The sequence below is a fragment of the Malania oleifera genome, chromosome 2, assembly GCF_029873635.1.
Source record: "Malania oleifera isolate guangnan ecotype guangnan chromosome 2, ASM2987363v1, whole genome shotgun sequence".
In the NCBI taxonomy this organism is placed as follows: Eukaryota; Viridiplantae; Streptophyta; class Magnoliopsida; order Santalales; family Ximeniaceae; genus Malania; species Malania oleifera.
The window spans coordinates 94,467,706-94,488,969 of record NC_080418.1 but is presented as its reverse complement, the minus strand read 5'-3'; the positions used below and the strand labels follow the sequence as shown (position 1 = coordinate 94,488,969).

Here is a 21,264-nt window from a genome sequence, read left to right as displayed (position 1 = left end):
AATCCTTTCAGATCCCCTAACTTACGCATTTGAGTATTTCTCGGAGTACACCCTGGATCTTTTGAGTCTTATTTCTTTTCTTTATTCTCAATGGTCATTGAGGTCGTGGTTGATTCGATTTACCCTCCCAAAATTCAATAGCAACTTTACCATAAAATACCTTCCAATAATATGCAAGAAGCTTCAAACAATAGTTTAGACAAATAATCAAACTAATTTTTCACAAATAATTTAGAAAAAATTCGTTATAAAATGAAATGCCTTCCAACCCAAATCTTAAAACATCTTCTAAAATTAAATACAAAATCTTCGGTTAAATACATTGCAATAACATGTAAAAAGTCTCAAACAACAAATCTAAGTTTAGAAATTATATATATTGAACCATGGAGGAGGATGAAAGTGTTTTGGAGATACCTCATTTCCTCTTAAATAGTTGATTTCTTGTATGTAATAATAAATCCACCATCATTTTTTTTCCCCGTAGGTTTAATTTAAACCTTGACAAGCAGAGGCCTTAGTGCTCTGCCCGAAACAATACCCCGGCACGGCTGCCGTTTAAGCTGTCGGACGGAAAGATTAAAACATAAACCCTTACCCCCACACTGCGAACCCCAAAGGAGCGGCGTGGCCGTGGCAGGCTTCTTGATGGCACTTCGCCGACGCTGCACATCCCTTCAGCTTCGTCGCTATATATCGTCCTCCTTCTCCGTCTCCTCCTCCTCCTCCTCGTCTTCTCCTACCACAGCCTCCTTTAGAAAAGTTCCTCTCCTCTGGAAGCCGCAGGACCAAGAGGAAGGAGCAGTGACCCTGCAACTCCTCTCCTGGGGCAGAGGCTCCTCCGGCCAACTCGGCGGCGGCATTGAAGAAATACGACTGTACCCTACCCCCGTCGCCTCCCTCCTCCTCCCTCCCTCTTTCCACCTTTCTCAACCTATCCCCGGCCGCCTCCCACTCCTCGCCGGCGACGATCACTTTGAGATCTCCATCTCCTGCGGCCTATTCCACTCTTCCTTGCTTGTCGACGGCAGCTTCTGGATTTGGGGCAAAGGCGATGGCGGTCGCCTCGGCTTTGGTCATGAGAACCCTGCTTTCCTTCCAACCTTAAATCCTAATTTGGATTCCGTTCGAAGCATTGCTCTTGGTGGCGTTCATTCCGTCGCTCTCACCTCACTCGGCCAAGTCTTCACCTGGTCAGTTCAATCCCTCACTGTACCTTTGCTAGTGTGCTGACTCACTAATTGTCGGGTTTGTTATTAGAGCTGTAGTTGTCTTGAATATTATCAATAACAAATCAATCTCTTTTTAACATGTGGTGCAGAAAATGAAATGGAACTTCTTATTTCTTCTTCTTTTTACGTTTGGTGCTCTTAAATATTCCCCATCTCTTAAATTTATTGTTGAAAATCTGAAATTCCAAATTGAAATACCAGTGGTTTCCGTGTTTGTTAAGTATAGAAATTAAATTCTGTAACGTCTGCATTTATTTATTCACCAGAGCATGTGTTTTTGCCATCACCAACTTGATGATTCCATTATTAAAAATGAAGTCTGCAGGGGTTATGGTGGTTTTGGCGCTCTTGGTCATTCTGTTTATCATAGGGAACTGTTCCCTAGATTGGTGGAAGGTGGCTGGACTGGAAAGATATGTCATATAGCAACTAGCGGGGCCCATACTGCTGCAATCACCGAGTCAGGTTTGACATTTTTGTGTTGCCTTTTCATTATGTTATTTATCTGAATGTGTACGCATGTTTTGCATTTCTGTTTATTAATCTAGGATTACTTTCTATTCCCTTATTCACTTGATTCAAATGTAGGGATCAGTGTATTGGTAGTCCTAATTATGATATCTGGCGATAAAACTTACTGAATCAGTCCCCTCTCCACAAAATTGTAACTTCAATCTAAATTTTATTGGCTGTTTCAAGAAGCCCAAAGAACTAATGTTTGAGTCAACTGGATTAGTCATTAAACTTTTTTCTGTAGCTAGTTGTGCTATTCCATCTTTATTTTTTGTTACAAATTGACCCTAACCAGACAGTCGGAATCTTGAAGTTCTATATCAGCATCTTTATCTGTCAATACTCAAACTAATGCTTGAAACTTCTACTCAAGACAACAATGTTATTGGGATACCTATGCCGACCATGGAACTTTAGTTGAGTGTCATGCTTCCATATTTGTGTACTTTTGGGTTGCAAATAGTACGCAGCCTGGATTCTCAAAAGTGTCTATCAATCCCTTAACGGGTTGAAGAAAAAAAAACCAAAATAGTAGAAAAATTGAAGATGTTGAGAAAGTCATTTCCTAAATAGATGCAGAGGAAAGAAATAGAGGAAGTGATCTTATTTTATTTATGTGATGCAAATAACACCTTTAGTATTTAGTGACCTGAGTAGGTGCTTTAGTTCGCCGTAATCTAAGTTATTGATTAGTGAACGAACTAAGCATATCCCTTAATCCACCATCCTAATAAAATTATCGAAAGATGTCATACTAGAAGTGGATACTTGAGCCACCTGCTATTTGATAGAAACCTAAAGACAGTAAAATCACCTGCTATAACCCAATTAGGAGTCCAAAAATCAAACACAGAGAACTCCTCCCAAAACAGAGAGCTAAGACCATAAAATAGAGAGCTTAGACCATACCTAGAAGACCCATAAACTGATGAAACGCACCTTTGACCTTCGTATAAAACTCCAGAAAAAGAGTAAGCCTGTTTGGGAGCACTCAAAAAAGTGCTTATGGTACTTATCACTTAAAATATTGGCTTGAACAAAAATAAGTACTAATTCAAAAAGTACTTTTATGAACCTTTTTTTTGTGAGAACTTTTAAGTGCATTTTGAAAAGCCATATGGAGCAGCTTTTTGCCCGTTTATAAGTGGGTTCATGGTTGGCCAGACTGATCTCAGAGTACTATTGGTCCACCATAGAGCACCATCGGACAGATTTGAGTTGTTGACACAATCTGGGAAGGGGAGCGAGCTTGGGGAAGTTCGTAGGGAGGGAAGGAGGGAGACGATGGAGGGGAACACCACTTATTTAATCAACCCTTATAATCAGTATTTAAAATTCTAAATGCAAACAAATAACACTTACAACTTTTAGCACTTTTCTAGTTTAACACTTATTATCAGCACTTTTTAAATCAGCATTCTTCAGAAAAGCATTTCTTCATTTGTGATTTCAAATGATCCCTAAATGACCTGGAAAGATTGTTAAAAGCACGCGTAGAACCCAATAATTCAAGCCACCCCTAGAAGCATTGGAAGAGGACAAACACTCCTAATCCTTAAATTGCAGATTCCAGATGCTCCTAATCAACCTATCCCTTGATCAAAACTTTATTTCCTACAACAGAAGTATGAAACTACATCTGTGGAAGCTATCAAGATGATTTCTTTGACTGCCAGCTCATTCACATCTCCTAAATCCTTACTACCTAGTGTCTCCCTGATTCCTATCTTTCTTCATACCCCCTTGTACACCCTTAACTGAAGTAGCTATAGGGATGTAAACGGAGCTAGGTTAGTTAAGGATCTATGCATTTTTAAATAGATTTGGGGCAATTGTTGATGATTTGAGGTATTCAGGGCAGTGGGCAAGAGCTGTATTGCTTTGCTCCAAATCTGCACTGCCTCAATTACTACCTCATTTGTAGTCTGACCCAACCTGAGTGTGCATATGTACAGGCAAATGTGTAAGGTGAGGTGTTTTAACAAGGGCGAGTCCTAAATCTTAAGGATTGAGGCATAAACCTTTTGAGAATTTTATATTTTAGATAAAAATATTTAAATAAATTAAAGATAATTTAAAAAACATAGAAAAAATTAAGAAAATTTGAAATAAATTTTAAAAATCATATGTAGTTGTAAACTACTTGGTGGTCATTAAAAAAAAAAAAATACTAAATTGAATTTATTAAGTGAAATCATGCAAAGAGATACTTGTAACATTACAAAATTCAAATTATTTTTATAAGATAAGATACAACTCGCCATTATTTTGGAAAAGTTGAGGTTTGAGAATTTTATATATTAACTCATATTAGGACATACCTTTCATATAAACATGTGATTAAAATTTTCTAGCCAAATCTAACTTAAGATTCACACACCCAAAGGACATAAGCCTCAGTGTATAATGCACTGGTCTTTTTGGGATTTGTTCTTTCAGATTGAGCCTCAAGGTGTTTTGGGCATGTTAGTCAAGCATCAGTTTAACCTTTTGAAAGCATGTATAATTTATTTACTTCTATAACTGTACATTATTGAATGTTCAAACCCCAGACAAATTTTTGAAGTTGAAGAAAAGAGTAAGATAGGAAATGGGAAACCCAACAATGCTTCCCTAAAAAATAAGAAAAATAATGGGAGAAAACACAACCCTTCCTACAGTTTGAAACTCACAGCCAACAACTCTTCTGCCCTAACCCCCTAATCATCGCTGTACACCCTTTCTGCCCAAATTGTGGCCATTGTCTATGCTCAGTGCTCGTAGCCTCACATTTCACTCTTCACTGCCACCAGGCAGCAGTTCTGCTAGCCCATTTTCAGTAGTTGTTCTCTCTCTCTCTCTCTCTCTCTCTCACACACACACACACACACACACACACAACCTCCCCACAGACCCACTCACAGACTCTCACACATACCCTTAAATACACACACATGGCATTATGGTTCACTGAGGCTGTTAATTTGGGTTTTTAGTTTAATAATCTACTAGATGAGATACACAGGTAGCCCATTTTAATTTTTATCTTGACAAGAGTGTTGCATGGAGCTCATTTTAGGCTTTATCCTCTCTGTCCTTGTTTTTATTTGATTTTCTGTCTCTGTTACTGTTGTTATTCTTAAATATTTCTAATCTCAGCCCTGAAACATTTTCCTCCTAATTTCCAGAAACATATTTTGTATTTTAGTATGTCCAATTCCAACTGGGAGGACAAATCAAAATTTCTGTACAAGGATTTGGCAGTGAAGCAAGGCATCTTATCTGTGAAAATGGATGAAGCATACTCTAGAAAAGAAAAGAAGATGGAGAGAAAGACCAATGCTAAAAGGACCTGGTGCAGATCTGGTTTTGACAACTAGAATTGTGGTTTTAATAGCTCGACTTCTGGTTTTGACATTCAGGGCAAATTCTGGGTATTGGGTCATCATTCAGGGCATTAGTCTCAGTACCTGTGGAAACAGGGCTCAAGTGATTTGAGGATGGATGTTAATTTTGTCTCAGGGCAGTAGGTGAAGGGCAGGGCAGATTGGCAGGGTGGTGAATGGTGATGTTAATGGTCATCTAGCCCCAATCTGCCATCTTTACATCCTTAGCTAATGTTTGCAACTCCTTTTCAACTATTTTTTCCCTCATGAATACTTAAGAGAGGCAGTCATCCTAACCTCTTGACCAAGCACATTTACTAATTTCAAACCCATTCGAGTAAAAGGGTTTGAGGTTCTCAGTTGGTCCTCCCACCCCTTAGTGGATCAATGGATCGATGGACAAACATCACATCCTTCCACTAACCCATCCTTGGTAATGAAGTGAATAAACAGTAGCATTTTTTTAATTTTTTTTAATTTTTAAATTTTTTAAATTTTTATTTTTTTAAATTTTTATTTTTATGCTTTGTAATTGGTTAGTAGCATATAGGATGTGCAAGGACCGTGTTCTGAGCAAGGACAACAGCTAAATCGGCCTCCTTAATCAAGCCATTGATAGGATTTGCAGCCTTCAAACATTGAACACCAACGTGAGCAAACTCAGAACTATTTGGGCCTCTCTCTCTATCTCCCATCTCTCTACCACCATCTTTAGGCTGTCCAAAAATATTGCAATCACCACGCTCCAACTCTACAAGTTTGCTTCCAGTCCAGATGTACAGAATCTCTGATTTTGCTTCTTCTTCCCTTAGTTTATCAGTAAGCAGGCTTTCCTCTGCTCAAAGATAACTAAGTTCTTAGAATTTAAACCATCCTCTACCTCTGAAATGCAGCCACCATTAATATGCTGATCCCAGCATTGCTTATCCAAGGCCTGCCAGAGATTAGCGAAGACATTATGAACAGCAACATCTAAGAAAATCTTATTCCCTGAAGCAGCAAACAAGACTGTACAAATCCCGTTCTCAGAAGCAACCTTTGATCAAGAGTCTTTATTGTCCCAATCAGTCGAACCAGTTGCAGGCCCTTGCCCGAAATGCCATTTGCTGTCTTGAAATAAGTTAGCTGACCAAGATCAGAGTCAATTGACCCAGAAGCAGTATCCCCAGGACCCCAACACCCGAGAATTAAACCTGCTTTGCCACCTGAAGATTCCTTGCTAAATGACATTGAAAACCATTACAGGAAAAATCCCCTTAATTTTTGTTTCATGATCATTGTCATAGATGCCCTGACCTCTTTTCTCTTTTGATCTATTAATGGAATGTGGTTCACAAGCATGTTCTTAAATTTCCACTAAATTGTCGAAATTTCAGTTTTCCACCAACCTTAAAATTGAAATGGGAGTCAATTTCCATTTGCAAATTTTCCATTGAAATTTCCACGACTCATCCAAAATTTATCAAAATCTCAAAATTTAAGCAAAATTTGGCAAATTTTTAACTATAAAATAAAATATGCTGAAAATTAAAATTTGAGATTTGAAACCCGAATAGAAATTTCTCAATTAATTTTTTATTGAAACTAAAGATCTTACTAGATGGATATGAATGATAGCTTTCTACTTTCGAAATTGTATGGAAAATTAAAGTTATATATATATATTTTGGATACACCGGGTTTCCTGGGCTTGCGCGCCAAACTAATTTGTTAGAATTGGTGTATTCCCAAGAAGGGGGGGGTGAATTGGGTATTTAAAAATTTATGCCTAGGCTAAACCAGATGACAACAGTATTATGCGACCTAGGGACTGTCTATGCAATCCCAATCACACTGGTAATTAACTGAGCAAACATTTAAACAATTAAAGCAGTCTCAGTATTTCTCAATCATTCACAATAATAAAAATATAAACATTCAAGTGTAGAAAATAAATTGCGGAAATTAAAATCAGGCACAAGAAATGTTATTGGGGTTCGGCCAATATTGCCTCTGTTGCCGCCTCTAGCTCACAAGTCCGAGGATTTCACTGAAGTTGTTCACTTGCGGGTGGAGCGACACCGTTTACAATACCTTACCAGGATGGTGCACCTAGTTTTCCAATCGGGTCTGAGCAAGTCCGGGACTATTCACAGGGCTAGTCTCCCTCTTTCGACCACTCGTCAGGAATACAATAGATAATCAAATAAAATATTTCGTACAACTAGATGCTTCTTACACTAAGCAGATATGTATTGATATGCACAACACAACCAATGCACTCACAGATGATAAGTATTTATGCTCAAGGTGAGATTGGTCAAGTTATGTATCAACTCTCAAAGATGTGTATATGAATATGTATATACGTGAGAGTAGTACTTTGATTCAAGATATTATAATCAACAAATAATCAAAGAAACTTTTTACGTCTTAATCAAATATCTCAACAAATATATTTTTAATATTAAGCAAAATAGAGATTAGGATCTATGGACTTAATCTCTCAAAAGAATATATCAATCAAGTAATATGAGAGATAATGTAAAGATAAATCTTTGAATTAAATAAACGGAAGTCAATAAAATGTATTTCAAAGATTTATACTTTAACTATCTTTACCTCTGCAAAAATATTTTCAGTAATGAAATCAGGAGATAGTGAAGATTATCTTCTTCAAAAATATTTTTGCAATAAACACAAAAACTAGCCTTTGAATCTTACAACAAAGATGCAAAAATTCTCAAGCTGAAAAGAGTTATCCCAAGATAAGATTTATCAATGAAATAATCTGGGATCAACTCAAGCTAACTCTCTAAAAATAATTTTAACAATAATGAATAAGAGAGTATAAGCTAAAGAAAGATATATATATATATATATATATGGCCACAAGAATTAAGAATAATCATTCTTCAAGTTTGCAATGGATTTGCAAATGAAGAGGATGAAATAAATGCTCTCTTATCAAAGATGATTTTGCAAAGAAGAAACAAGAGAGTGTGAGGATATGCTTGAAAAAATCTAAGTATATAAGCAATAAAAGCTCAAAAAATTTAGAGAGAATTTTTCTTAATTTAATTGCTAATCTCTTGCTAATTTCTCCAAATGAAAGGGTATATATAAATTTTACAAAAAATATAACCGTTAGGGACATGGAGGTCATTTTGGAAAAAGATTAATGGAGTTTAATTAATTTTAACCTTAGTTAACCACGGTAAAATCTGGCAACCTGAGAGTTTCGGTCGTTTGAAGCCAAAGGTCGGTTGCCCGAATAGATTCAATAATTTGAAGCTCAAAAACATGTTTGGTTGGCTGAGCTAGGCGATTTTCCTCTGGGCTTTGTGGTTTTGGTCGCCTAGTGAATGGTTTGGTCAACCGTGGTCATTTTGACCTAAAGGAACGGTCGCCCGGGGTAGGTGAAGAAGTCTCAATTTCTTGGTTGGTCGACCGTGGGCAATACGTTCAAAATCAGTTTAGTTGCCCAAGCCATAATCAATAGTTTGACTTTAGGCTGGTTCGGTCGACCGAGGCATTTATAACGCCATGGTTCGGTCGCCCGAGGCTATTAAAAAATGTTCATTTAGGTCTTATTTAGCCCTTGTGCTTTTTCAACCCTGTGTGAATAAGCTAGTGGCAATTTGGTTAAAGGGTATTGGTTGACTGAGGCTTTTTAATTAAGCCTAAAAACCCAAGGTCAGTCAACCTTCGGTCGACCGAAGTCTGTCTACGATTTTCTGATTTTCCCTATGGTCAGACTATGACCTTTGAGCATAAACCTATCATGTGTGAGATGCAGTTATTACAGACCAAATTTAAATGCAATACAAATTAAAAACAAATATCTTCTTTATCTTCTTTGTTCTTTAATCTTCATGAAAAACGCCTGATCATATGAGCTTTATGCGTCTTTGGCTTCCATTCTCAGTGTGTGTTGAATTATAACTTGTTCATCACTAGATACACACATAAGTAACTTGCGGTTTGTCATAATCAAAACTAGGAATCGGACTCAAAAAGCCAACATAATCCCACACCTACGCCAATTGTGCCCTCAGCCAACACGTAGGAGGTAAATCGCGGATGTGTGCTACAGGCGGCAGGGTTTGAACCTAGACTTCACCTTTGTCCAAGCTGTCTGGTGAACCTCCTTACCACCCGAGCTTATGCCTGGGGACATTAAAGTTATATATTTGCTACAACTTTAATTGAATATGTTTAATATGATTACTATATTGCAATTATTGCACTTTATACACCACATACATGTTATTGATGTATTTTATTTACAATATTTTAGTTCTAAATCTTGCATTATTATGTTTGTTGACATTTTCATAAGTTTGATAAAAGAATTCCATGCTTTCTTGTAATTTCCATCATTTTTTAAAATTGAAATTGAAATTGACATTGATATCAGAATTTTCATTGAAATTTCCATATTTTTGTTGCCTTGAAATGTCAATCGAAATTGAAATTTAAGGCCTTGGTCACAAGAAACCTCATCAGGAAAACTGGGTTATCTCCTGGAAAAAGTATGGGCTGCAAGTCTGGAAGTTTTTTTTTTCCCCCTTTCTTTCTTTCTTTCTTTTATAACCCATTTATGTTTCAAATCTGCCTGCCTTGGGAGCCCAAAGGATTTGAGTTAGGAGGCCCTAAGATTGATTAAGAGCAGAGACAAATGATTGCCTTGATGAAACTCTCTAGAAGCATTAAACTAGTCTTTTCATTCAGTTCTTTGCTGCATTCAAAAGGAATGGATGCTTTTTCAGTTTTTCCTATACAAAATAACTTGCATTGCTCCTCTTTTGATTTGGTGCTTTGAGTGGTGTTAACAGATTGAAGAGACTTGCAGAGGAAATAAGTTAAAACCTAGTAATTATGACTTGTCATGGATGGGAGTACCATAATAATTGCTATGTAAATGACATGCCATGCTCAAAAATTTCCCGTGGACAATGTAATTGTAAATTTTTTGGTTTCCTTCAATTGAGAAAGAAATACTGGTTCAATGTTATTAGTTAACTTTGTTGCTTCCTTTTTTTAAACCTGTATGTTTATCCAATGTAGGTGAAGTTTACACATGGGGTAGAGATGAAGGGGATGGGAGATTGGGCCTTGGTCCTGGTTGTGGCCCAAATGAGGGAGGTGGCTTCAGTGTTCCTTCAAAAGTAGAAGCGTTGCCTGTGCCTATGGCTGCTGTTAGTTGTGGGGGCTTTTTCACATTGGCTCTAACTAATGAAGGACAACTTTGGAATTGGGGAGGTAAGGATATCACTTCTTTTGTTTTTATTTTTTATTTTTGCAGTTGATGAATTATATTGATATCTTTTCCTCTAAAATTTAAAGTGTGGAAGCAAAGACTTCAGAGGGAGTAACCTTGTGTTTTTATTGTAGACATGTCTATGATGGACTGGAATCAAGGAACTTGATATTGATAAACATTCTAAGAGAGAAAGACATTGATGTTATTGAGAGAGAGAGAGAGAGAAAGATATTGATGTTATTGAGAGAGAGAGAGAGAGAACGTTGATCTCTAAATCTGATTTTTCTGAGTTGATTTTGGGTTCTGTTTTTTGTTTGTTTGTTTTTTTCTCCTTATTTTTATCTGCGCAGTTTTAAAATTTGATTTTTCGTTTGGTTTAAGAGTTGTTTGGGGACGCTTCCTCTTGGTTAGGTTTTGCAGCACCCTTGGTTGGATGCTGTGTGTGTTCATCATGGTTTGCTGATGTGACGTCAGTTGTTCCAGTTTTTGGCATACTGCCATTGTTATTCTGATGCTTCCACTGGCTTGTTTTGGCATGGTGGTGCTATGTTGATGCTACATGTGTTCGTGATTGATTGCTTGCAATCTTGTATCGGTCATTTGACTCATTTCTATTGGTGTTCAATGATTATTTCTTGGTATTGCATACACTTGCTTCTGTTTGCTGCTAGCCATGATTCCTGCAGCTGTTGCCAGGTTGTTTATTAAGTGCCTGTGGGGCTTTGTTGTGGTCTGCTCTGTTTGTTTAGTGATTCCTCACTTATTTCTCCTACGATATTGTAACTTCAGTTCTCTGGTTATAGCTGCCTTTTGAAATTCTGGATCTTTGAAGTTTTGAAGGGTTGTTCTATATGAGGTGCTGCCTGATTTTCCATTGCTGCTGTGTTGTTCATTCTTGATACTGGTGTGTGCTAATTGTATGTATTGGGGGTGGCTCTGATGACATCTACCGAGAGAGTTTCATCTGATAATATTAACCTACACATGATAGCTATCAAATTGGTTGGATCCTTCCTACTATGTGTTGTGGTCTAAGGCAATGCTTGCATAAATGCAAAAGGGAAGTCCAAGTATCTGCTGCATTCTCCTTTGTCTTGAGACTCCCAAGGATTATGAAGATTGGATGAAACATGATATTGCTTGTGTGGTTTTGGAATAGCATAATGCCATGAGATGTTGCAAATGTGATGTTTCATAGGACAACTAAGGTTTAATGGAATGAGTGAAAGCTTCGTATAAGAAAAAAATCAAACTCGTGTTCTTTCTATATGAGAACTTTTTCAAATATGATCGAGAAGGTAGGTCCCTTAGTATTATGCACTCTAAAGGGCATGCGGGAGGAACTCAATACGAACTAGTTAGTTCCAATGTTATGATTAAGAGGCAGCTGGAGTTTTGGTTCCCAAGTTTCTTCCTGGGTTAAGTCCTGAGCATGGTTTTAAAACTTGGAATGGTGGTCAACCTAGATAAGCCACCAGGCCAGTTTGATCGGTGGGTGGAATTGATGATGTTAGCATGACATAATAATCTATATTATTCATATATATATATATATGTATGTATGTATGTATGTATGTATGTATGTATATGTACAAAAATAATATTACAAATCTCACAATCTTAGCCCAAAACCAAACTCAATGCAACACAGCCAACTAGTCCTGTTGCATGTAGTACAATTTATTAGACATAGCCACTCCTTTGATTTTATTGGGTCTTCTCTTCTGAAGCAAGTCATTGGTATTAATTCTTTCAAGTACAGCAGTCCAAATGAAAGCTTCTTTTATTTTTGAGGGAGCTTCGGCTTTCCAAATCAATGGATACAAAGCAAAATTATCTGCAACAGGATCACGAGTCAAACCCTTTTGTCACTCAAATAAGTATGAAAAGAATTGAGCAGCCTAGTCAAAAGGGCCAACTCGCTAATCTTTCTCTCATTAAGATTTCTCCCAAAATGGAAATTCCAAGAATGCCTTTCTCCTTGCTGAAGAAGAAAAGTAGAATATGGGTATCATGGAGATTAGATAATTGAAGAAGACAAGGGATTCCCCCTACCCAATGACCTTTCCAAAAATGAATTTGCTCCCCATTACCCATTGAATATAGGATTTTAGAAAGGAAATAATCATAAATCTGAGATGCAAATTTCCAAGGACTTGAATAAGTAATATTATTTCCCACTCTAACATCCCACTCATTTTGTAATAATCCAAATTTACTTTGAATTACCTTATGCCAAAGAGAATTAGGTTCTAAAGGAAAGCGCCATAACCATTTCCCCACCAAAGATATGTTTTTGCACATCAATTTGCCCAGACCCAAGCCTCCCTCCCTTTTAGGTCTACACTGTTTCCCACACTACAATCTCCTAGCTACTCTCTCAAAAACTGGGTCCCAAAAGGAGTTGACATTGGGATTAACACTTAAGGGGGACCCCTAGATATGTAATAGGCCAAGTCAAAACGACACACCCCTCTAGCATAACAAAAGGATCGACATTAAAACCCATTCTTAGAAAAATTAATTTTCAGCCCAGATGCTTTCTCAAAGATTTTAAGATAGTCAGTAAGTTAGAGAAGCATCCCTCACTGTCTGATAGGAAGAGAATAGTATCATCTGCAAACTGAAGATGCGAAATGGTGCAATCCTCATTACCTATCTTTATCCCCTTCACCAGCCCTTTATCTACACCTCTTTTAATCATTCTACTCAAACAATCTACTAGAATAATTAAAAGGCAGAAAGGGGATCACCCTATCTAAGATCCCTAGAAGCACAAAAACCAAGACTTATCCTCGCCGTTAACTAAAACAGAAAAGGCCACAGAAGATAGTCTCCCTTTAATCCATTTACTCGACCTCAGACCAAAACCTTTTCTAGCCATAACCTTATCCAAGAAATTCCAGCTCACCCTATCTTAAGCTTTTTTAAAGTCCAATTTCAACACAAGCCCCCTCTTCCCCATCGAACAATATCCTCAACCACCTCATTAGCTATCAAGGCAGCATCTAGGCTTTGTCTATTACCTATAAAATCACTCTATCTAATAGAGATAGCAAAATAGTAGCCAATCTTCTAGAAAGAGACTTAGGCAAGATCTTATAAAAAACACGAGTAGCCAAACTAATTTTCTAAACTCGTTAACCTTAACAACACCTTCTTTTTTGGACACCAAGGTGATAAAAGTAGAATTCATACACCTCCCTACAACTCCATTATCAAAGAATTCAAGAAAAACTTTGAGAATGTCTCCCTTCAATATCTCCCAACTATCTTGAAAGAAAGCCATTGTAAAGGTCTCTGTACAACTGATATAGAACACCAACCCAACCCCTCAACCATGATTCTTCCCTTATCCTCTTCATGAAAAAAGTTCCTATAGAAATCTGCAAACTCTCAATACAATCAGGATCCCTAATAATCTCTCCCCTTAGTCCCCTATCATCCTCAAGTTCTTTAGTAAGATTCCTTCATCTCCTACTAGTTGCCACCCTGTGTAAGACTCTAGAATTACAATCCCTATATTTGATCCAATTCATTCTAGATTTCTGTCTCCAACTCATCTCTTCCCTAAAGGCATCTTGTTCAAACTCATTGGACAACCAGGCTCATCTACCAACCAGTGTCCTCAGAAAGAGGTCCCTCAACAGCCAATCTATCAATCACATCTGTTTCCTCTAGAATACATTTCTTTCTAGAGCAAACATCGCCAAAAGTCTCCAAATCCCAACTTTTTAATTTTTCCTTTAAACACCTCAATCTTTTCATAAAATAGAAACCTAACATTCCATAGTGCACTCTCCCCCACCAAATATTGACCTGATTTTGAAAGGCAGGATGGGTCAACCACATATTTTCAAATCTAAATGGAGTAGTATACCATTTAACAGGACTAGATTCAAGAACCAAGGGGCAATGGTTAGAAACCACTCTAGGAAGTACTTGAATAAGAGTGGAAAAGTATCTTTTTAATCAGTGGTAAACAAAAACCAATCAATTCTAGTGGCCACTGATCTAGTGCCCTCAGCAAACCAAGTAAATTGATCATTCGAGAGCAGAATCTCTCTCAGATTACACTCCCAAATGCAAGAACCAAAACCCTCATACTAAGGTAATTCTAGAGCCTCCCAATTTCTCATTAGTGAATATTATGACATTAAAATCACCCCCAAAAACCCAAAGAGGGAAGCGCAACCCATACTCCGTGACTAATTCATCCCACAAAATATCCCTCAACTGGGGCATATTCAGTCCATAAACCGAGGTAAACCACCATTGGACCTTCCCTTTTACATCCAAAAAGACAGACAGAAAAATGAACCAATAAGAATATCTATTTTATTGACAAACCTAGTACCCAAATAATCTCAATACCTCCCCGGGGAGCCAGTGGAAGCAAAACTAAACCCAATCTTTGAACCTAGAATCCCAAGTACTCCTAAGTCCTAACAAGAAAGCCATCTACCATCTCTAGTTTGGATTATTGGATCACAACGACCCTTGGGGCAACCTTAACAATGATATCTTTTGTTTGATGACGTTTTCTAAGGCAGCCCAGACCCCTAACGTTCCAACTCAAGATATTCATCCTATCACCTTACTGACCCTAACCCTAACTATTCTCCACCTTTGTAGTCAATATTAGAAGCTAATTTTTGCAATTCTTTCTCCACCCTTTTCTTTTTCCTTTCATGGGTTTTAGGGAAACCACCTTAACAGCCTGGTCTAAAGGATTAACAACAGAACAACCCTAGAAGCTCCCGAGGGTTTCAACTGTCCTTCTCATTTCCTAGTGGACTAAGGGTTAAAGACCCTCCTGTAGGATCTGATTCTATTTGGCAAAAAAGGTTCTTCTTTTCAAGTCAGTCAATCACAGGTGTTGGTAAGATACCTTTGCCAGAATTAATTAACTTAGTGCAAGTAATAGAAGTATTGATCCCAGAATTAAGATCAGTCCCACAATGATATAAAAATTGGCTACTAGAGGAATTATCTATATGGTTATCTTTAGCTGATGCTTCCTTATCAATAAGATTTCCTGGAATTATAGAGAAACTTGAAAAGATCTTACTTGATTGTTCAGAGTTAGAAGATCCACTAAGAGTCTGCCTCTTTCAAATGTGCCTCCTGCTTTGTGATTTCAATTTGATTACCATCCATACAATCATTAATATCCTTAGGCGCCTCTACGATTTCCAAATCTTTCAGTTGAGAAGGGTCAAACAAACATCCTCAAATTCTCAAATCTGTTCTAGAAACAGATTATTATCTTCTCATCCTAGTCTTCCACTTCAGTATCAACTTCTGCCAACTTGCAACTTTGTCCCATAGAATATTGTGCTGTATTTTCCACAATTTTCTGTAAGTTTCCAATCTTTATTTCTAGGCCTTTCTTATTTGTATTTTTGGAATTTCTTTTGCATCTCCAGCTCCATCATTGATATTCTGGAAATTCGAAATGTTAGCAGCAAGATTACCTTTCTTGACCTCCAGTGCTGGCTGTGAATCTCCCTTGCTGGCTGACAGGTCACAAAATCCAGCTTGTCATGTTCTTCCTTCCCTCTAAACTTTCTAACATCTTCCGATCCCCCCTTCAATATTCTTGAAGTCTTTGGCAGATTAACAGATTTTCCTTCTTTTTTTCCCCAATGCTATCTGTCAGTCTCCCAAATTGGTCAAAAGGTTGCACCTATCCATCTTCGCAGATTCTTCCCCACCCTTAGAATTCTCTAGCAGCTCCACCACCCTGTTCTCCTTATTCCTTAACTGAAGTCTTCAGCATGCTCTTTATCTCCATTTCACCTGGATATATCTTGTCAGAAAAAGTTCTCTCCTCGCATTATAAAATGTGTATTTATTAGATACTGAAGAACGCAAAGGATTAATTATGATCCCCGCATTCACAAGAATTACGTTAGTTTAGAGGTTTCCTTTTTAAAGGGACTTATTTCTCTAGGGATCGGTCTGCATTGGATGAATCTAATTTAGATGAATCTAATATAATTCCATCAATATTTTTAGCTCCCCCTCGTGTGTTGATCCTAATGTTCCTACGCTTAACCCTTTGAAGAAAACTTCCGCTTCTCTTCTGAATGATTAGTTACTCACCTGGATGAACTATAGAAAGCAAGTGCAACTGCCTTTTTTTTCCCTTCACTATTCGACTGAGTTCTAGAGATCTATCCTAGCGTGACTTGAATTTTTCAATTGTTCATTGGAAAAGTATTTGAACATGTACTCAATAGTCCTTATTTTCTTATCCTATCGCTTATTATGTTTTTGTTCTTATCCTATCGCTTGTTTTAATTTTAGTAATGATAGGAGGAATATTGGAGACAAAGTTAAACTTGATGATGAAGAAATAAATAGATCTTGTAGATTTCGATTCCTTGGATCTATTATGCAAGCTGAAGGAGAAATTGAAGATGATGTAATGCATAGAGTTAAAGTAGGTTGGGTAAAATGGGGAAGTGCTTCAAGTGTGCTCTGTGATTATAGAATACCCTTAAAATTGAAAGGAAAGTTTTATAGGATAGCTATAAGACCAGCTATGCTGTATGGATAGGAATGTTGGGCGACGAAAAAACATAATATCCAAAAAGTAAAAGTTGCCGAGATGAGAATACTTAGATGGATGAATGGTATAACATTGGAAGATAAATTAACAAACGAACATATTCGTGGTAAGTTAGGTGTAGCTCCTATAGAAGATAAGATAAGAGAGAGACGACTCAGATGGTATGGACACTTACAACGTAGGCCACATAGTGTACCTATGAGGAAGAGTGACTTAGTTACTATGAGGGGCAGTAGAAGGGGTAGGGGTAGGGGTAGACCTAAAATAACTTGGGAGGAGATATTGAGTAAATATTTAATACTTTTGAATCTATTAAAAGAAACGATCCATGATCGCATAAATTGGTGGAAAATGATTCATATAGCCGACCCCACCTAGTGGGACTAAGGCTTGGTTTTGTTGTTGTTGTATTTTGTCTTGTCTATTTCTTCCATTTCTATCCCTTCCTCATATATTAGTGTGCTTGCTAACCCTGGATAGAAGCATGGATGTAGAAATGGATGCCTTTACCACTTGAGGGACATGGGATTTTGTGGATCTTCCTCTTCATAAGTAGTTGGTTAGGTGCTGTTGGGTTAGGCCATCAAATATATTCTTGATGGCTCTATTGAACAACTTAGGGCTTGATTGCTTGTGAAGTGGTACACCCAAACGTATGAAATTGATTATTTTGAGATGTTCTCTCATGTCGCCCATGTAAATTATGTTTATGTATTGGTCTAGTTAGCAGTTAATTTTGATCTGTCATTATACCAGTTTGATGTGAAGAATGCCTTCTTGTATGGAGATTTGCAAGAAGAGGTATACATGGGACAATCTTCTTGTTATGTTGCTTAAGGGAAGGGTTGTAAGCTATGAAGGTTGCATAAAGCCATTCTTAAGCAATTGTCCTCAAGTTTGATGTGACATATTTAGTATGGTCTCTCCTTTTGGATTTATCCACTGCTACTTTGATTCTTTGTTTGCTAAAGAGAGACATGTGTAGTACTCCTAGAGTCCTAGTTGTTTGTGTTGATTGTATCATAATCAATGGCTGTGACAATGGTATTGCAGATACTAAGTAGTGGTTTCAAGAAAAATATCAAATCAAAGACTTGAGTATTTTGCATCACTTTCTTGGTGTTTAAGATTGTATGGTGTTAGAAGGGTTGAATTTATCTCAGCAAAAAAATACCTGGGCTTGCTAAGTGAGACTAGTGTGTTGGGAGCTATACCAATACTCCAAATCGCAACATGAAGTTGTCTAGGGATGTCAAACAGGACTGCAAAGGCAAATGTCGATATAGGTAGTTGGTTGGTGATCTACTTGGTTGTCGGTAAACAAGACATATTTCTTTGCTATGGGGGTGGTTAATCAGTTCACGGAAAATCCTAATAGCCAAATGAGGATGCTCGTTATAGGATTCTAAGGTATCTCAAAGGCTCTAGTAGAGATTTTCTGTGTAAATGTAATAGAAACATTGAGATCATGGGATGATTTAATGTAGATTAGGCTGGCTCTGTGGATACCATGTTTATGGGATGTAATCTTGTTACCTTGCATAGCAAGACCTAATGCTGAAGTAGAATACTGATCTGACTCATAAGGTGGGTGTGCGAGCTTCCGTGGTTGAAGTCAAGATTGGGATTCTTGGTAACAAAACCTATGGTATGTTTTGTGATAGCCAAGTTTCCATTTAGATTGCTTGCAACTCAAGTGTTTCATGTGCTAACAAAGCACATTGAAGTTGACCCTCATTTTGCTAGGGATAATGTGCTGAAGAAGGTTTGGGGACTCCATTTGTGAAATCTGTGGACCAATTGGGTGATGTTTTCATGATTTAGGCCTACCTTCTCTAGTGGTTATAACAGGCTGGGATAGGTGATATTTATGAACTTCCAGCTTGAGAGGGAGTGCTAGAAGAGAATATGCTATTTTAGTAACTATGATGTGTGAATGGTGGTATTTTTGTCTTTTTATTATTAATGATATTAATATATAAGTGGGCGGACCTGGAAGTGTACGTATTCTCTAGGAAACTGCTGCCTGACTTTTTCTCTTCTCTTCTTCTTATATTCTCCTCTTTCTCTTCTCCATTTTTTACTTTACAACAGTACTAAACAATTTGGGTAAGTTGTTTTTTTTTTTTTGTTTTTTGAGTCATGATAAATTTTTTGCTCATTATGCATTAATTCTCAGACTGTCTTTTGTGTATGATTTGCAATGAATTTTGTTTTGCACAGATTTGACTTTTTTCCTCAGGGATGGATGTGGGTGCTTCAACAGTGCTAGATTATATTGACTAACCTGGTATTTATTGCCCATAATGGTTGCAACTTATGAGGGCCTGAGTTTAGGATTTTGTTATGGACAAAATTACAGAAAACTGTCATGATATGATCATTTGCAGTTTCATGGAGTGACTGAGCATTGAATTTTTTATATCAGCTTTGAGTACTGGCATTGTCTCCAGTTGTGTGTTGACAATGTCAAAAGTTTTTTTTTTTTTTTTGGTGGTTCTATGCAGCTAACTCTAACTATGAACTTGGGAGAGGCAACAGGATTGGGGGTTGGCAGCCACAACCAGTTCCGAGCCTTGAAAATGTTCGTATACTTCAGATTGCAAGTGGTGGATATCATTCTCTTGCACTGACTGGTAAAATGATTGCAGTCTCATGTTTAATCAATATTTATAATGTATAATTCATTAGTATACATTTCTGTTATGACTTCAGATGGAGGCAAAGTACTTTCCTGGGGCCATGGTGGACATGGTCAGTTGGGTCATTCCACTACTCACAATCATAAAGTCCCCATGGCGATTGAGGCTTTGGCTAATGAGAATGTTACCTATATTGCCTGTGGAGGTTCATCTTCGGCAGCTATAACTGGTAAGATGAGTTGTATTCTGAATCAGCACATTAAGATGGTAGATTATTTTTTATGTTCATCATTGGTAAGCCCACTAGACCCACTGTATATTTCAGAGCAAGTTTAGGGATGGTTCTCGCTTGGCATGATGTTACTTAATAGATGCTTTGTTTGAAGTGTCTAAAATTACTATTCAATGCTGATAATGGACAGATAAAGGGAAATTGTACATGTGGGGGAATGCCAAAGATTCTCAATTAGGGGTTCCTGGTCTTCCAGAGATACAGCCATTTCCTGTTGAAGTTAATTTGCTTATGGAGGAAGATGAATTGGGGCCCCACAATATATTATCTGTTGCAATTGGTGCATCACATGCCATGTGCTTGGTTTCAAGGCAAACTTGCTGAAGACTTGGTGTTTTGGTTTAGGCTTGTGGTTCCAAGCTATCTCATAAGATTGAGGGCTCTCAGCACCATGCTGAGTGCTTGAACAGATGCCACCATTGATCTGTAGGTTGCTGAGTCGGAGCTTAACCAGAATGGATTTGCTGCTGCAACTACATTCAGGCAAGAACTCTGGATTCTTGTTTGATAGTTTTCTGCCCTTGCCCGTTGGATTATCCTTTTTGATGGGTAAGCTGTACCAAAGAGAGAAGGGGCGATTGAAATAACTCTCCAAGAATCTTTTATTTCCTATTGGTTGCATCGTGAGGTGCCATAATCTATCTTCATTGCCCTTGGGCTAATCTATGCCTTACAAACTCAAATACATGTTTCCAGTTTGAGTTGCTACCGCCAATATTATAGTAACGAGGTTGCGATAGGCCATCAAATTATTTTGTCCTAAGCAAGATGTTGTAAATTGTTTCTTAAGAGCAAGGTCTTCTCAAGTGATGCCATCCGATTACAGTCTTAATTTTGTAGCTGTTGCGTTAGTCACTTTCTGTGGTATTATTTCTTCCTACAAAACTATATTTATAATGTGTTGGTAATGGTTATCTCATTTTTTTTTTCTTGCTGCAAATATGCTGCATGTTCGGACTAGTCCAGTTGTTTTCACAATGAAGCAAGTTACACGTTGTGCTGGATTGAAAAATATTATTAAGGGATTGGGGTTCCTTGATTCATATAGGCTATTTTAGGTACTTGGCAAGGCTTTTAGATTGACTTACCACATTTTAGGAATTACAAATTATTTGCTAGCTTCCTCACGCCCTTCTTTTATTGGTGACATTGCTTTGATCTTCAAGTTTTTGGGGGATAATTTGGCCATTTTGGTTTAATTGGCTTTGCCATGTATGGGCTTCAATTTATGGACACTGTTAATTAGTTTGGGTCAGTTTTTGATGAATAATGTCCATTTACTTGGTTTTAAATTGATGAAGAATGTACTAGTGTGTGCATCTTCTCTTAGGTGTCACCGTGTAGTAAGAACTTATCTAGGTCACAATAGATAGAAACCAGAGTGGGAACTGAGGAGCA

The 21,264-nt window shown here is 37.5% G+C and overlaps 1 protein-coding gene across 2 annotated transcripts; it reads left to right on the top strand.

Annotated features, from left to right (window-relative positions):
• The first annotated feature begins 485 nt into the window (after positions 1 to 485).
• LOC131149653 (RCC1 domain-containing protein RUG3, mitochondrial) lies at positions 486 to 20,806 on the top strand. Of its 2 annotated transcripts, XM_058100291.1 has the most exons (6): positions 486 to 1,193; positions 1,558 to 1,697; positions 10,160 to 10,354; positions 19,440 to 19,568; positions 19,648 to 19,803; positions 19,997 to 20,806. In XM_058100291.1, the coding sequence occupies exons 1-6, from the start codon at positions 649 to 651 to the stop codon at positions 20,188 to 20,190; spliced, it is 1,359 nt and encodes a 452-aa protein (XP_057956274.1). In that variant the 5' UTR covers positions 486 to 648; the 3' UTR covers positions 20,191 to 20,806. The 2 variants fall into 2 exon arrangements, with proteins under 2 accessions (XP_057956274.1, XP_057956275.1); XM_058100292.1 differs by lacking the exon at positions 19,997 to 20,806 and having other exon boundaries at positions 522 to 1,193; positions 19,440 to 19,516; positions 19,648 to 19,801.
• The last annotated feature ends 458 nt before the right edge of the window (positions 20,807 to 21,264 follow it).

What these genes read in the sequence shown, in the direction of transcription:
- LOC131149653 (XM_058100291.1), top strand. Translation starts at nt 649, where the DNA reads ATGGCACTTCGCCGACGCTGCACATCCCTTCAGCTTCGTCGCTATATA. An exon ending in CTCGGCCAAGTCTTCACCTG is followed by an intron (nt 1,194 to 1,557) that starts GTCAGTTCAATC and finishes TGAAGTCTGCAG; the next exon opens with GGGTTATGGTGGTTTTGGCG. An exon ending in ATCTTCGGCAGCTATAACTG is followed by an intron (nt 19,804 to 19,996) that starts GTAAGATGAGTT and finishes GATAATGGACAG; the next exon opens with ATAAAGGGAAATTGTACATG.